This window comes from Schistosoma mansoni, chromosome 3 (genome assembly GCF_000237925.1).
Source record: "Schistosoma mansoni strain Puerto Rico chromosome 3, complete genome".
Lineage (NCBI taxonomy): Eukaryota > Metazoa > Platyhelminthes > Trematoda > Strigeidida > Schistosomatidae > Schistosoma > Schistosoma mansoni.
Window position 1 is genome coordinate 5,060,034 of NC_031497.1, and position 17,537 is coordinate 5,077,570.

The following is a 17,537-nucleotide window of genomic DNA, read 5'->3' on the forward strand; positions in this document are numbered from 1 at the left end:
AATTCATTATTAACACCACTATTAATCACTATACCAACGGATGTGTGCCTATCTCTTTTGGAGACCTAGCAGTAATTAAGATAACCTCATCCACGGTATGAAGTTGATAATTTTTCTCTCAAATGTTTGGCCAACTGATTCAAATATTGTAACATTGATCTGTGATTGTTCTAAACCGAGGTCCAAACAACGAATACAAAAATAAATGGACTTTTGGGTGCTACATTCTAGTTGTAGCCATTCACTTCATTATTGTTTGTCATTTATGAATTCTGATTTTGTTTGTAATAATTTAGCGCAATGTCACCAATGCTTCGTGATAAATTGATTACTTACATGTTAGTCCTGATACTTCATTGTGACAATTTTAAGACGACGGTTGATAGTTTAACTGTAGACTTCAAAATTGGACGTGAAAGGTGAGTATTACATTTCACTATTATACACATGTGAGTGAATTGTTTTTCATATTATTCACATGATTGCTATGTATTTGTATCATGCAAGTCAGCTAATGAAACACGTAATCCACTATCCTTATGATAGCTCATCTCTTCACCGTTTTTCTCAGACTCCGTACACGTGGAGTTTTCACCAGGTATACCACATTCCATCGGCAGTATGAAGATATTAAGTGCGAAAATAATGAAGAAATTTAGTGCTATCAAGTCAAACCTTGTTTTTAGATGGTAACCTTAACCCATAACTATCTTTATAGTATAAGGCTTAGTTAACTTTTAGCCTATTATATACTTGAGATCCTAAGATACCTTTTACGGATAAAGACTACTTTCCTTCGACACTAGGTGGTTCATTTTGTATAGAGTTTATCAATTGTGACAGATGAGATATATCTCATAAGTCGACTATCTAATAAATGTAGTGAGACGTGAGAAATGGTCATTGCATTTTTTTCCGTTTTGCTGTGGGGCGATAATTTAGATCCCTTCCTCACTATATCCCACTTTTCGCTAGTGTATCATGTCAGTCAACTTAGATCGAAAATTTTAAGGCGGCCTGCTTGAACATCTGGGCAACCTGTTCCTCTCATACAGATATTTTAACAAGTTATCTAATTTTGTTTGTTTTGATACATCATTACGGCTATTATTCGTATAACCTATTGAGGTGCGTTTCTGAAAAGTGTACAACTTTTCGTTGTACAAGTTAAAAAAGGCCCAATCAGAGATATTGTGGTTGCTGGTAATATACAGCGAAAAGAATGTACATTATTTACATGTCGATCACTCAACATTTGTCGTCAGGATCAACCAAGAAGTAAGAAACGGAAGCTTGTTGAAATACTTTGTGCTGAGAATTCTATGTTGTACCAAAAATATAATATTGAATAAAGTTAATGATAATAAAAAAATAAGTAAATCCGAATTTGTCCGTACAATACACATCCGATTTACTTCTCTGAGGACTGTTGTTTACTTCATTTCTTTGCATCCAGTGCTCTACATTAGATATTCATGTAATGATGATAAATAATAGTTCTCACTTCAGTTTTCCTTTACAGTCATAGATAGCTTCATCGACTAGTCTTCTCATCATGAATGACTGCTACATTTCATTCCAGTGTTTTAACTTCGCGAACAATATTACTTAAAAGTCATTGGTTTGATAAAAGTGTTGACGGTTTCAGATTGGTTCATGAGTAATATCACACTTCATTCTCCTGTTGTAGGCAAGAATTTGAGGGGCAATTAAAAGGCCAGGTTTCTCGTTTTACAGCGTAGTTCCCAGTACTTACAATTTATTTTCTAGATACACATTATGTTTGCGAATAAAGTCATCTCCATTGTTTACTAGTGCTATTTGGTTTCAAATTGTTTTATGATTCTTGTTGGAAATCGTTGAGTGATGTGCAAGATGTCATTCTTGTTATCACGTTTATCTCTGTTATATCTAAGTATTTAATTATTCACTTTTATGGGGATTTATTTTTTGTCTCTTAGGTTAACTCAATTTTTCCAATATTTGGGATGTAAATGTTCAAAGGTTGAAAATACTCAAAACAAATCTGAAGTTAACATGGTAGCTGAACTGGTGACACCCGTAAAGTTACTGGATCTCAAGTCAAATAGAGCACCACATTGATTCTAGTAAAACAATTGGCGACTGTATATAAAGTTGTTCTTTTGTTAAATATTCATTCTTTCTTTGCCTCGGACTAACTATTCAATTTTAGTTAGATATGTCACTATCTGCGAAGTCTCAAGGAGTGAGGATATAACAAAATCACTGAATCGGTCACACGAATAATAGAATTAACAAAAGAAACAATGTTGGATATTCACTTAGTATTGTTTGTTTGAATCTTCCCATCGATGTGTGAACATCAACTCTGAGATGCAGGTACATCCAGCTGACGAGTCCCAAATAGGACGAAACGCGCATCCTGGATTCCACTGCTAGCCACTATCCATCTTTGCTTATCATGCTAGTGTTGGATATTGTTCTAACAAAAAGTAAAGAAAACTATCAATTTGACGTACGCATCTACGAGATCGTACATTGAAGGAACTCCTAGTGACAATATTTATACAGTTTAGGTGAGATTAAAAGGATATTAATGGTTGACTTGGTCTTCCAGTTACTAAGTCGCAAATTTGAGTTCCGCCCTATCTATTTCAAACTGAGCAGCCAGGCAATATCACTAGTTCTCACACAAAATTGTCTTAGAAGATATCAAGTATACTGTTCTGTAGTTGATCATTGAATTGTATAGTCATCAATCAACTTAATGTCTAATTTGCCTGTAACGCGTCATGAATAGACAGACAAAAGTTGAGCTCATCACTACAAAGTATACTAACCTAAAAAATAGATGAGTTAATAGGCAGCTTGGATTAGGTGAAAGTGTAACAAATGACGTTCGGAAGATGTATACTTGTCTACTGATATAATCTGATTTTAAACTAAACTGTATTAGAATCAAAGAAACCACTAAACAAGCTTAGAACGATTCAATGAAAAGGCCTTTCTCGACGATGCCATTTACTAATGCCGTACAAACGTATTTATAATCATTTTATACATTGTAGTGCATAATTAAATACAGAGTTGTTGCGTTATTAACAAGGTTATCAAGACTTAATTACAGTTATTTTGAAGTGTTAATGCAAATAGAGAATTCGATAGTTTTCTCTCGAAGTTCATGTAATTTGCTTAAATTGTATTGATTTGCTGTAATTAGGTAAATGCACATAGCCTCTGTCACTATTTGTATAAAAACAGGAAAGTTAGTGTTGTTACCTTAGTAGTAAAACGGACGTGCTTTAAAATAGTATCATAGATAAAACAGGTCGATATGCCAAGAAATAATATATAGATCTTCAAGCAATGAGAAAATATGGAGCGTGAACAGAAACAGGAAATGCATCTTTCCATCCATTCTCAAGGAGCAGACCCATTTACTGCGTGAACTTACATGTAAAATTTAGTTGTGCATTTGGCCTGGTTTTTTAAAAGTTACCTAATTATGCACTGTTTTTCGGAAGAAATGTAACCATTCGACGTTTGACGAAGTGAGCTTTTCAATACTTATGCTAGTATGTATGCACTTGATTCCATGATAATCAGTTCTTTAAAACACAGGTGGAACTTACACTAGGACCCTCCTTACCACAGATGCTGAGAACGCTAGAATTGAATATGTCATTTTGGTGTGTATATCAATAAAACAAAACATTTAACAAGTAGAAACTCAATTCCCAAGTGTCGTTTCCCCTAGGTATTCCAACTTTTTAAAAAGTCCACTCGACGTTATTTAGAGGTATGGAATATCTAGCTTAAATGTCCCCATCTGTGTGTACACACTGCGAACAATGTAGCCAACGAAAAAATGAGGTCCAATTGGAAACGTGCTTTGCATATTTTCTCTTACAACTACGATTTCTGATTTTTGCTGCCAAATTACTTTACGTTGATTTCCCAACAACACTGGTGTTTTGTAAAACTCTCTAATTACACTCCGACTTGAAAAGAAACTTTTCTGCCTTCTTAGCTTTACTACTTTTATTAGGAAACATTCTTAAATTAATGCTGATAACTAATCACTACGTATCATCTAGCAATCACTTCGCGTAAACTTAATATACTTCTTTCAAGTCAATCTTCAACCTTCGGATTTTTGAGTTACAGAGCATTTTGTTATTATTAACTTTGTTAGGATTTGCCTATAAATCACTATTTAACTGCTTATTTTTTGTCAGAAATTAAGAAGAAAAATACTGCATGGTCATTAATAAATATTTTTTAATTCAGTATCTTTGCAATGTTAAAATAAATTATACAAAAGTATCTAGTCCAGATACGCGTGAATGAATATTAATAGCAAACAACGATGAACTATACATAATCATATATCAAGTATTGTAACAACTTGAATTATAGCTCAATCACTTTTTAAGAATATTTACAATCAGAGAACATAATATTTCTCTTTAATTTGTATCACAGTTAACATATTTGCAGTCATTCATTAAAATAAACGGAACTGGTAAAAATGGCATAAGAAAAGTGTGAAATTCCATTTCATGATAAGCGATATCACATAAATTATGGCAGCAGCTGTTACTGGCCACAATAGAACTGTTGTACGCTTGAGAAACGGTAAAGCTGAAATATAACAAACAAAGTATGTTGTTTATTATTGGCCATGTATAACTGTAACATCCAATACCTGATAAAATCTCGAGATCTGATATTTTGTGTCAAACATGATATCTTGAACAATCTTCAATAAACATCTGGATGGGGGCAAGTATGCTTAAGGTCATTTTAGATATTTACCGTATGAGACTCAACAACTAACGAACTTTATCAAATGTCTATTATTCACTGTCTATATTAATAATTTCAAAGTTAACCACAGTATATCTAACCAGTTAAGATTTGAACATCTCATCTCCAACTTGTTTACTTCTATTCTTCTCCCTATTTATCTTAATGATAGCTTTGTTCTGCTGTTTCCACTTTTTTTGAAAACTATAACGATCTATATCGAGTGGTTGGAAGTCACGTACGCATACTGACTAGTCAAAGCATTTTTTACTTGTAAATTTTTTGTATATTCTATCATGAATAATGATTAGTCCACCTAACCGACCACGGATAACTACACGATTATCAATTACAATAAAATGAAATATAACAGTTATTTTATTTTTTTACGGTAGTTGCATACAGTTTTGATTAAAAAATATCAAGAAATTACTGGCTAAATACAAGTTAAAACGTGATGTAAACTTACTACGGTAACCCAAGAATGTGATATAGGTGTAGTAGGTGAAACTCATCAACCAAAAAGTATTACCCAGTAACCTCCCAATGAACCAGTTTTGGAGAATAACTAAAGATTTAAGGAAAAATCGATATAACAGTCAAGAATATTGAAAAAAATGTGACAACGATTTATTTTCTAATCTGTTGAAGAAGTTGAAATGGTCGTAAGGTATAGCTACTTGCTCTTTGTGTTAATATTGTATGGTGTATGCGCACGTATACTTATCAACAGGACAATGTTTCGATTATTATGAATTCTGATACATACATGCATTTGTGGCATTTCTATACAACGAAATATGAAATAATCTGTTATGTACGATTATTTACAAGTTACTAAGCCGGAAAAGTGAGTACAAATAGTATTTTAAATTAGTCAACTATGTAATACTTTGTGGTTGTGCAAGATGCCCTTTCGTAATGGAGAGCACGTACAAATTACTACTATTTGATTTTAAATATCTTTTAAGCACCACCTGAGTATGATGTAATCAAGTAATTAGTGCGAACGATAAAGTACAAGATAAAAATAATTGGTTGATTAAACTAAGCCTTTATCAAATGAAGCAGTTAGACTGTTCGGACTCACATCTGATTTTTACTATAATGTAGAATTTCGGCTAACAAAGCAGTATGTTAAGAGGGTTGAGAATGACTAAACAAAAACAGCAATAATCGATTGTTGATATGGCGTGATGCAATCAAGCTTTGGTTTTAATCTCAAAAACTAATTATAAGTATATATAGTGGTCTGATTAGATATGTATAGTGTTGAGAAATTGCATATTAGGAACCAATAAAGTCAAAAGAAATTTCGAAGTAAGCAAACCTACTGTACAGAAAAGGTAACTGTAACAAGTGCAAAATGCACAGTGCTGGGAAAAATCCATTTAAATGAACATCAAAGGCGTATCCCCATTCCACTTCCGGATTAGTTTCAACAAAACGTCCCAATGTGTTGAGTTGTGAACGACTTTTGGATGAATCGACGAAGAAATGATTTGTAATGATCCAGAAGAATGTTGCCTGGAGAAGACTAATTCCAATGAAGTCGACGAATACGACCCACAGGACGAACTCAACTGACTGGATTGCGTTTAACGACATACAAAAGGCAAACCCCAATGAAGTAACTACAGTGTAATGAGAAATGAAGTAACTATTTAGATTTGCTAGAAGAATTTTAGCGTTAATAGCTTACAAGGGTTCACTGAGAAAACAGATAAACTTTAGATAAATATGTATGTATAAATATGTATTTCATGAATAATGGTTGACAAAGTACTTATTTGGAAGTCGAAACAGTGGGATTAAAGCTTTAATAAAACAGGTGTTAATGAGTAATAACTTTCAGAGTCTGACTTTGTATCAAAAACGACCATCGAGTTTAAATCTTTGAATGAAAGGATTATTTAAACACAATGCTACCTATCTATAAGAATTAAGGTAGAATCTATACAATGTCTAACTCGTTACAGAATTGGGTCAAAAATAAAGTCAAACAACTGACCGCATTTGAAGTCTGAACAACTAAAAGTTATTTTAGTTGCATTTTCTTGCATAAACAAGTTACATTTTAAATAATTTTGTCATTATTGTTTTTGAAAACCTTAGTTTAGTACACAGTATTCACCCCATGATTTCAGGAATAAATCACGTTTTCACACTTCCAAACACGTTAGTGGACGTGTAACCTAAGTGAAATCATATGCTTGAAATATCCTATTTGTACCTAACTTAAGGAATCTGAGTATGATAACTGTATTGTGACATCCAATCCAAATTACTAACTATAACAATCTATGGCTAAGGGTGATTAGTCATAGTCAACATAGAACCTGGTATAGGTGCATTGGCTCAAGTTTCAACATCATATCAGCACAGCAAGGTGTAGTTAACAAACTGAATATCAGAAAAATGGTGACATAAGTGAACCCTCTGCAACTGATCCTGAGCCACGTCACAACATTTTCAACAACTGATAACATTTATCGCGGGAACCTCAACCAGGTAATCTTTACTTAGAAACACGTCTGGGATCGCTAGGCAATGACCTTATGGGCTGGTAGTACTTCTTGGTTTGCCTGTCCCTAGCTTACGTACAACCTGCTCCTACTCTCGTGAATATTGGGCAATGAGATAGGCGGTAGCTGGCCATACGAAATACGTATCCCAACCATTACAGTTAAGGGAGATTCATACTTGTATCAAATGATTTGTTACGTGTGCCTGGTACCCTGTGTCTAACACTAGTATTGCATACTGAAAGGTATTAACATTCAATAGCAATGCTTCGAAGGCACCTATGATTTGACACCTGTTACCATTATATTTCCCTTACACGAAAAGATCAAGCTTCACAACAGTGAAGTAAAATAGAGTTCACGGAGCATAGTCCCATGTTGTTTCAAAGATAAACATTTCGTCCATGCCACAAGTTAACAATTGAAAGGAGGGCTTGTAGAAACTGTATGATGTCATCAGACGTCAATTTATCAGAGCTGACATGGAGTCCGAAGAAAATGAAGTGGTTGATGCCCTTAACTAACTTAACCCCCGTCACTATTTTGTGTTGAGACAGACCAGTCTTGAAGCAGTATCTTACAATTAAATTGAGAAAAACGGACCCAATAAATGCTCGAATTATTGTCAAGGCAATCACAGAACTCTATCTTGTTTTTAAGAGATAGAACTATTTGTATTCTAATTCTATAAGTGAAACTCCCAGCAAGAGTCCGATCTCAGAAAAGTAAGAAGTGTTTTTTCCAAAAGTTTGTGTTTGACAAAATCAAGTGAAAATAACTGTACAGCCTTGACGAACACTACCAATTCTGATAACAATTCACCATAATCTCTAACTCAACCAGCAGTATTCGAGTCAAGGGTGTTTATAAGGGGTTTTCTGTTAGTGATAAACAGTCGCACAAAACCTAGCTACCAACAGAGTAAAAAAATACCACCACTATTGGATGTTATGTGTGATTATGTCCTGGGATTTGACGAAGTACATCTGATCCACGGTTTAATTCAAATTGATGAGCAAACATATATATATATATATATATATATATATATATATATAGGCAAAGTTTGTACCCCCGGAGAACGCTATTAGCAAGGTGGTTTGCAGCAAAAATTGACTGCCAACGGTATTCAGGTGAAAAGGCTTTATTACACCGACTTATTGTCTCCGAACGCCCTCAATGACAGATTTTGTCAATAGATTTTTTGGTCAATAGCAAGTTAGGGGAAGTAGGAATATGAGATAACACTCGTCATTTGAAGGCTAAATGTGACGAATAAAATGTGGAATAAGATACGGAGGTATATGACGTTTCAATTCTCTGAGAAAGCCGCAGATGTATTACAAAATAATCACAGGGAACGAGACTCCACCAACCCATGTAAATAGCTACGAGCCGTACAAATTAATATCAGACCTTGGACCAGCACCGAATTATTTTCTCTAATCTATTTCGAACCTAGCTAGTATACCATGTGGAAATAGATAAAAATAACGAATGATTTGAAACTATTTCAGTAGAAAATGATGAAATCAGGTGTTCACTCGGAATCGAAGTGAGCGTCCTTAGGCTATTACTTATTATTATTATTATTTAAACACATATATTGGTACAAAAGGGCACCAGATACACATGCGCCACACCCTAATGCTATGGAATACAGCGTATTACACAAGTAGCTGAGCTAAAGAAGGCTAACCCGAAATAAAGCTGGCATAGATAACAGTTTATTATGTACTAGTTATCAAGTCGAGTGGTTTCAGGTCATTAGGTTTTCATACTATAACCTGGGGGTCTAAGGAGTATTCAAAGTAATCTTTAGGGAATCTAGACTTGTATTTATTATTAGTACTAATAGCTTTGTCCAACATTATATTTTTGTTACGATATAGAGTTTTCAACAAGTTTCTTCTGTAAAACAAAAAGCGATAACTGAATACATGAGTACATAAATTAAATAAACTACCTGGAATTGATTCAATCACAAAAGTCTGAATGACACATCTGTGACATGGAGACTCAGCTCGTTATTCGGGCACTAAAAAATGCATTCTCAAGTTCAGATACGCGTCCTTTCAATCGTTTCTAATCAGCCGAGTAAAGTTGGAATCCTAACATAAACAAATGTTTTTACATCATTCACAATCCAGTAGAACACCGGGACAACCGTCAAAGAAGACGGTCTTTAGTCACTAAATAACCTGTTTAAACCTTGCTTCAATCACTACAGTTAGAGAGACCGGACGGTAATATTAGTTATTACTCAAAAGAGCTTATTTCAGTTTCACTGTTAAACCGAAGTTATCAGTGTCAAGAAATACGTGGGAATATATTCGGTGCAGTTGATGTAATAGGCCACCACAGTGGTAGGACGTAAAATGCAACTGCTTTTCTCGCACTGTCTATCTCATGTTAAGCATAATTTACTATCTTGATTAGGAATGAATACATTAATGTCAGAATTCTGACGATACGTATAACTGGTTTCGCGACTTTTTAAAAATTATGAATTCCAACAAAACGCACAGTATTTGAGACGGAAGTAAAGAACTTAGGGTAAATTTATTGAGACTTACAGATCAAGAAAACCATCATCAGGACTAAAAATGCAGGATCATCTCTTGCCCATTGCTGTCGTGAACCTGGAGATTTTACATATTATAAACTATGTACGTACATTTGCGATAATTGAAATTCCTGAACACACGTTGCGGTCCAACAAAGAGTTGCCACATCTGCCATAAAGCGTATTCAAAATCCATGTGTCTAACATGAAACAGTCGGCGGAAGTATCGACTGCGTTTCTCTGCTGCAGATAGAATTCTCTTGACTGAATGTGAAGCACATGAGTTGGAACAACTAAATATTTTTTCGAACATAGGTTTTGCAGTCTGGTCGACTAATTTAATGCAGGTAGAATGTCCGAGATTGGTCATCAAAAAACATAACGCTAATTACTTTGGATCCCGCTAGGTGATACAATAGGATCAATTATCAATGTTAAGGTTATCGAGGAATATCAGAAGACTGTAATTGAAACATATAAATCTTTCGCTTAACAATTTATTTTCCATGGTTAATAAATTTAATGTAAACACAAATAGGGGGGGTTTTGCTCACTAAAATGAAAGCAAACATAGTTGTTGTAGCGGTAAATAAATTGTACTGTAGTATTGTAGTATTGTTAATTTATCAAATATATCTTCCAACCTCCTCGCTTTTGTCTTTTGATTTCACTGGGTGGGCGCGATTTCATTAAAGGTGTTATTGGTAAAGTGTTGTCAAACTACAATACCTGTGGTATCTTCATTGTAAATATTTCATTTTTCAGTAATACGGGTCAACAACTCTATTGAGGTCAAAAGATGATAAATAAAATGGACTTCAAGGATGGAATTTTGTAATTCGATGTTTTACAAATTTCTCATTGTGCACTGATTAATGATTATTGGTCAATACATTCAAGTCATACTCTTAAATGAAGACAAGAATCTTGTTCCCGTACCGCATATAGTAAGTAATTTAGGAAAAAAGGAGCCTTTACAATGTCTTGAAACCAAAGATGCAGACGTGAAGAAGCAGCGGCTAGTCATCGTTTATAATTAAATGTTTACAATGTCTGTTGTAACGGCCAATAACTTAAACATCTAGAAGGATTTAACTAAGATGGAAAGAACTTAACTCTCATTCCATATTTGAAAAGAATACTAAAATCCCCAGTTTGAGCCTAAATTCAAAGACATTATGTTATACGGCTAATTTTTAAGCTTCAGTATCATACAGCTAAAAATCGGGGAGAAAGATATTAGATAAAACTGTGATTTTATTTAGTGCTCCAATGTCGGAGGGTAACAAGCTAGAGAGCAGAGGAGCCTTTGGGAAGAAAAAGCCGAACAAATAGTATACAACGCATGGAGCGAGTACCAGTCCAAACAAACTTAGTCTCCCCGTAAGGCCCAAAACATGGAGAAAAGTAAACTCTCTCCATTAATTGATTTGAGACTCAGCGCATGCTACAGAAGAAATCCTACTAACACATCAGAAACCATCTTTCGAACGGTTCACATTAATTCTAGTTGGACACGAGAAACCGTTGAGCGTAAGTGATGTCACTAGCAGATCAATAAGCAACCAAGAACCAACCAGTATGGTGGTCCACGTAGTGCTTGAACTGGCGGGCAGTTATCAAGCCGAGACTCAAGGACACGATGTCCAACAATGGCGATGGCTATCACGTAGCGTTGGGCTTCCCACCATCATGGTTGTTGGCGTATTCTGACTATCTCATCCGTCACACTTTCGACCGTTTTGTCTTCTTATCTGATGGCTGTGAATTTCAGTAACCAAGAGAACCAAACTGGGGCGCTTCGGACCCAAAAAAAGCTCGAAGAGTGACCCCTCTAGCCACATTATACGTTGCAGAAGCCGATCTAGATAGGTAAGGCGACGGAAGAAAAGCCAAATAAAACACCTATCAGTGTTGTTCAACCTCGATCAATAACCTACAACACAGGACGGAGATTATTGTCCCTCTCAATAGACGGACTATACAGGATAGGAAGGACGTAGAGGAAAGTTCACACAGAACTGGTCGACCAAATTTAACCAAGAGTTTATTCCATAGGTGGCTTGTCACAGCCATCAGAATTTCAGGACCGACAGGACATTTAGATGGCGCGACGAAATGGAACAAGGACAGGAGCCCTCGGACGTAGATTATTTACTGACAAATGATAAGCTTCTGGTCATGAATGTCCATGTCCACGCGCCTATAGGGAGCAGTAACCACAGCATAGTCTTTTTTAACGTAGTCATAAACAAAGTGCTTTGGAATGATAAGAATGGTCCCTACCTTAGCTACAGCAGAGCAAATTACACAATACACTTGATGGCCACTATCGGGGTGAAAGCTAACGGTGGATGACCACTGGAAAGTAATGAGGAACATCTATCCTACACAATATACTTCAAGCACACGACTGGTGAGAAAGATTCCGAGTTAAGTGATGTACAGAACGCTGGCTATTTACAAATAGGAAAGCTTGACACAGGTGGAACGTCTCCCTAAATGATCCTAATTGTAGAGCTTACTTAGTATTGAGAAACAGATACAACGCTCAAGTTCTAAGCGATAGGTATTCTTAGGTAAAGCCAAAGTGTAAGGTAACCCTAAATATCTCTACAGATTTCTGACTAAAAAGAAACCTAAATACCAGAGGATCTCTGTTCTTAAAGAGCTAACCGACAATGATCTTACTGACCTAAAGATAGAAGAAATCTTCAATCACTTCATCGACTAGCGAGTCTAAAAACCTACAAGAGTGTAATCTGGTGTTCTGGGGAATATTCGACTAACTCACAGGTTAGTAGTAAAAAAACTAAAATCTCCTCACGCATGTAAGTTACGAAGATGTGGTAAAATCCAAAAAATACTCGATTGAGTTTTACAGGGACCTTAAAACAATAAAAGGGTGATAGTAAGCAATAGGTAAAACTTAGCCTGTCAAAATATCATATGATGGACATTTTACACTAGCCAAAACAAACACAACTCTCCAATTCATGGGAAGACAACTTAATTCGATAACCCCAGAATTCTTCCAAACTCAAAAACACATTAGGCACGCCAAGTCACCACAACACGAGCATTACACCAGAACATCACCATGCTACTCGAGGCAACCTACGAAAGAATGTATATCAAAGAGTGAAAACCAAGGCCCGCTCCTACTTTTTCTTTTTAAGAGTCATCCCCACTTGGAACGCTGCCTGAGTCGAAATGACCATAGCCTTCTCACTGGACAGCTTCAAGAGGAGATTTGTCAAACACGTATTCGCCCACGTTTTCCTATCTCCTGCTTGGATCAGCTATGCCTGATGAATGTCTTGTAACTTGCCTGCTGTTATCACTACGATACGTTAGTAAATACTTCCTATTTCGCTTATCATTATCTTCGTTTTCCATTCAATTCTTATATGCTGTTTTGCTTTCACCTTTGATATGCAGTGTGAGCTTCAATAAGCATTCACAGACCTTACAGTAATTGCTTACAACAGTCTTGGTAAGTCAGATCACAAGTGGGTATGTGACATATACGATATGAATGTGAGGGATTTGCTGAGCAGCATGGTTATTTTCTCAGTGGGTCCAGAGAAACAATTGTCAACAACCCTGATAAGAAGCAGCTCGAAAACAGATAAGTAAACAGGGGGGTTCACTTAGGTAAAGGAGAGGGTCTTCAACAAAATTGGTATGCATCAACACTAGTGAGGGTATTCTGGAACTCCAAATCACCATAACATTGACGGTGTTAGACTCAATGAACTTTGCCTCCCGGCACGGACTCTCCGTTTGCGACTGTTGTTCCCCAAACTTCCGTTGTAGACAGCTGGTTCCTCGTCAACAGAGCTTAAACAGACTAAACGTCACCATTGGAACTCCCGAGGATTTGTACAAAAATCATCTAAGAAATCAACCGTGATATCCACCCTCAGGATTGTCCAAAGAGTCAACAAAAAGCAGAGAAATCCAGATCGCAGTATAACTGCGGGAAAGGACTCCACCAAGGTACTCAAAAACCTAGAAAAACGATCTCAGTTCACGATGATTCTCTCATAACCATGGATTTTGATAACAACCCTGACCTTTCGATCACTCTGTATGATAGAAACCACTGGATAATCTGGAGAGAAGAGTTGGACAGCAAGTTAAAACTTTATGAAATTGAGCCATAAACAGTTACCCAGCTTACCCGAGGGAAGGATACCAGACATCAAAATCATCCAATACTCCCTCATGTAACGTTTACAAACTGTGTTGACGTGGAGAATGTTTGACTGGTCAGTCGTTTGCCAAAATCCGCAGATGTTATGATACTGATTGATATACCAAATTCTAAGCACAATCCCATCAAAGAAGAAATATCATTGAGCAAGATGTTTCGGAAAATACGGACCCTGAATTTACAGACTATGATATTTTAAAGTGGAAGTTCATAGAGCAGTCCTTGAAGCTTAATAACGTACTAACCCGACAGACGATGTGATTATCCAAAATGGACGGGGATTCTAGACATCAACCAAGGGAGAAAACCTCCATATCTTCTCAGATGTCGGCCTCACTCTCTGAGCATTTCGCGTCAGCAGAGGACGGTCGACAACTAGAATCCATGTACATTCGGACAAGTCACATGGTGCGAGGATCAAGCAAAAATGGAGATTGTAATTGGTCGTTCCGCTTATGGACCATCAAGGATAAGGAATCCACGTATAAGGGAAAAGAACTACCGGCTTGTAAAACCTTTTGTACATGGGTTGTCTGTCCATTAACATAAGGCTCATCCATATAAACAGGAACGTGGGGCACAGAAGGCCTTTACTTGAGGTCTTGCCTGGTGGAACATCAATTTAACATCCAAGATTTGGAGTAATCTGAAGGGAGCCCACTGCCAGCATTAAGTAAGACAGTCATATGTCAGGATTATCCCTCCCTTTTTGTCTCGGATACATACATGTCCTGAAGTCAATTTTGTTGAGCACACGTAAAGCTGACAGTTCTACTGGAGCTCGGTTATCCAACCTCATTGAAGATCTGGGATTATTCGAAAACTTGAAGTTAACAGCTCGGTTGCGTAACACTAAGACGCTGCCATGCCTAGACTGCATTCTTACGGACGATGAATTTACATTTGATAACCTCTCAATTTTAGCTCCCCTAGGAATAAGTGATTATGCCGTTGGTTTTGTCAGCGAGACTGAGTTAAAGTATCTTACTAACTAAAGGAGTTTGAATTACAAACGATTGAATATATCAACTTTACAGTCAATCTACAACAGGTGGACGTGGACGCCCTACCCAACTTGATGTGGACACTCATTAGGATTTCTTACTGCACGCGATATTATGTACTACAAAAGAGTCTGTCTCACAGACAATGCCCAAAAGTTGAAAGCAACATACAGTCATAAAGAATTGCACTCTGCGAATGCTAAGGTGCAAAAGGAAGGCAAGCGAAGTAGTGACCACACCACATATAAACATTTCAAACAAGGAAGGAAACAATGCACAAAAGCAATAAGAGAAGACAGACTTCAGTATAAGGTGAAGCTAATCGATAAGTTCTTCTCCACTCGGAAAAGTTTATCCCATCATACGACATCCCTTCAATAAGCGAAAATCGGAGTTGCCTTATTGGTAGAGTGAACAAATGAGAAGTAACAAAGAGTCAGTCGATGGCAACCAGAGGTGACTTGGAGGTCAAGCGCATTATGTTGGGGTCAGTGGGTCAATTTCCTAAAGATAGAGTGGCATATATATAAATGAGATTTGTGTATTTCATTCGGTAGCCTAATAGACATTCTCGCCTACTCTTGTGTTCTCGCTCAAATAGTCAGTTTGGGGTTAGAGCATATCAAACCGTGTATCACTATCAGTTTTTGGACACTACATGTCACAACACTCATTGTCAGGTTTTAATGAATCAGCCAACAACGAGCTCTAGACGGAACATTATCTTTAAACGTTTAAACTGTCACATACAAACGACGTCGACGAGAGCTTCACCTACAACTCAAAAAGACCCCCAGAAGTAAGCCTGAATTAGTGTATCAGGAACTGCAGCATCTAAACAAGAACATCTCCTGATCTGGATGTGGTTCATTTTGGTATACTGAGAGAAACATCTTTATTCTTGGCAAAACCACTTGGTGTGATGTTCTCGCATTCGCTAAATTGAGGTACGATTCCAGGAAATTGGAAGGTGGAGCACATTAAACCAATTTTCAAAGAAGGCTGATGCAGTGAACCTTCAAAGGTGTCACAGGTATCCGGATTTTGACAACGTCTTTACACATAACACCTTCATAATCGAAATATACCAACCCAGCCAAATCAGAAGTCAGAAATGAAGTGGTTCGAGGATATATTCGGAAGACTATCAATATACCGGGAAGAGTTTTGTTTAAGCTGGCTAACGGTTTCAGCGGATGCGTAGCACGGGGTACCCACCTGTGATCCGGTGCGGATGTGTGACGAGATGCCTTCAGCTAAACATGTCCAGGAAAACTAATGACGTCAACATCAAGTGCCAAGGACTTACAAAACTATTTATTTTGGGGATTTATTTACCACTACACCTTCAAGCTACCGACCGGTAACATTTCTCTCAATACCTCCAGGAGTCCCTTATATACTATGGTCTACGTGACTGTTTATTATCCGTGAACTTCTTTCCACCCCAACAGAACGGTTTTAGGAAGAGTCGGTCTTGTATAACCAATCAGCTGACCAGAGTGGACAGATAGACAACAATCCTTGATCACAAAGGGGAGGTTGATGTTACACACCTTGATTTTGCAAAAGCCTCTGATAGGGTCAACCATAAATGTCTCATCAATAGACTCAAACTACTTGGTGTCAAATCACCGTAAATAGAATGGATTACTTTCTATCTAAATAAACGACGTTTTAGAGTCATGGTGAAACCCACATTTTATCAGGATAGCGGATGTTTTAGTGGAGTCCTCAAGTTTTTAGCACTAGGTCGTCGTCAGTTCTTAGTTTATATAAACAACCTTTCTCAGCAAGTATCGTCTGACTTATTGTTTTTCTCAGAATATGTGAGACTCTGGAGAGAAGTTTTCAACCATGATGACAAGTTGGCATTTCAGAAGAACCTGAATCGAATTTGAAGTTAAGCGAGTGACAGAAGACTTACTTTTAGTGCTACAAGCTGCAAAGTAGTTCATCTTAGACATGTGGCAGACTACTCACACGGCTTAGGCAACTCCTCTCTATAGATATCACAAGTTGGAAAAGATCCGATGTGTTTGTACCTTATGATTTGAAGTCTTACGCTGACTGCGACAAAATGCCTATGGGAAAACCTTGTACTGGTAATAATGAAGCGACTTTCGGGCCAGTTTGATGACAGAACTTTCCACTTGATTTCTAACAGTTTTATTCGACCTCATTTAGAGTATTGTAATATAGCGTATCCTCCACCACCCAAAAAGCATAAGAATACACTGGAACGTATCCAAAGGCAAGCCACGAGACAAGTTCGGGTATTCGAACTTAGAACGAGCTCCTCGAATCACTGACAAATTGGCCATCACAGTACAGGAGTCTCAGAGGTGATCTAATGACTTACAGCATCCCGCACACTCATGAATATCCTTTTAAGTTCCTCCATAAGCTCAGTCCCAACACAAACCGTAGGA

General features: G+C 36.9%; 2 protein-coding genes across 2 annotated transcripts in view; one reads left to right on the forward strand and one right to left on the reverse strand.

Moving 5' to 3' along the window:
• The window catches only part of Smp_137830 (hypothetical protein), a gene marked incomplete at both ends in the record, with an annotated part of 37,073 nt that extends 34,970 nt beyond the window's left edge, over positions 1 to 2,103 (forward strand). Inside the window, 2 exons of the mRNA XM_018798980.1 lie at positions 297 to 419; positions 1,962 to 2,103. Of these exons, the coding sequence (XP_018650815.1) occupies positions 297 to 419; positions 1,962 to 2,103 (265 nt within the window). The remainder of the gene's footprint in view (positions 1 to 296; positions 420 to 1,961) is intronic.
• Positions 2,104 to 4,245: 2,142 nt separating this feature from the next.
• Positions 4,246 to 10,284, reverse strand: Smp_029040 (hypothetical protein). Its single transcript, XM_018798981.1, has 5 exons — positions 9,994 to 10,284; positions 9,893 to 9,958; positions 6,126 to 6,425; positions 5,261 to 5,359; positions 4,246 to 4,626 (listed from the first exon to the last, which is right to left on the reverse strand). The coding sequence occupies exons 1-5, from the start codon at positions 10,250 to 10,252 to the stop codon at positions 4,490 to 4,492; spliced, it is 861 nt and encodes a 286-aa protein (XP_018650816.1). The 5' UTR covers positions 10,253 to 10,284; the 3' UTR covers positions 4,246 to 4,489.
• Positions 10,285 to 17,537: the final 7,253 nt, after the last annotated feature.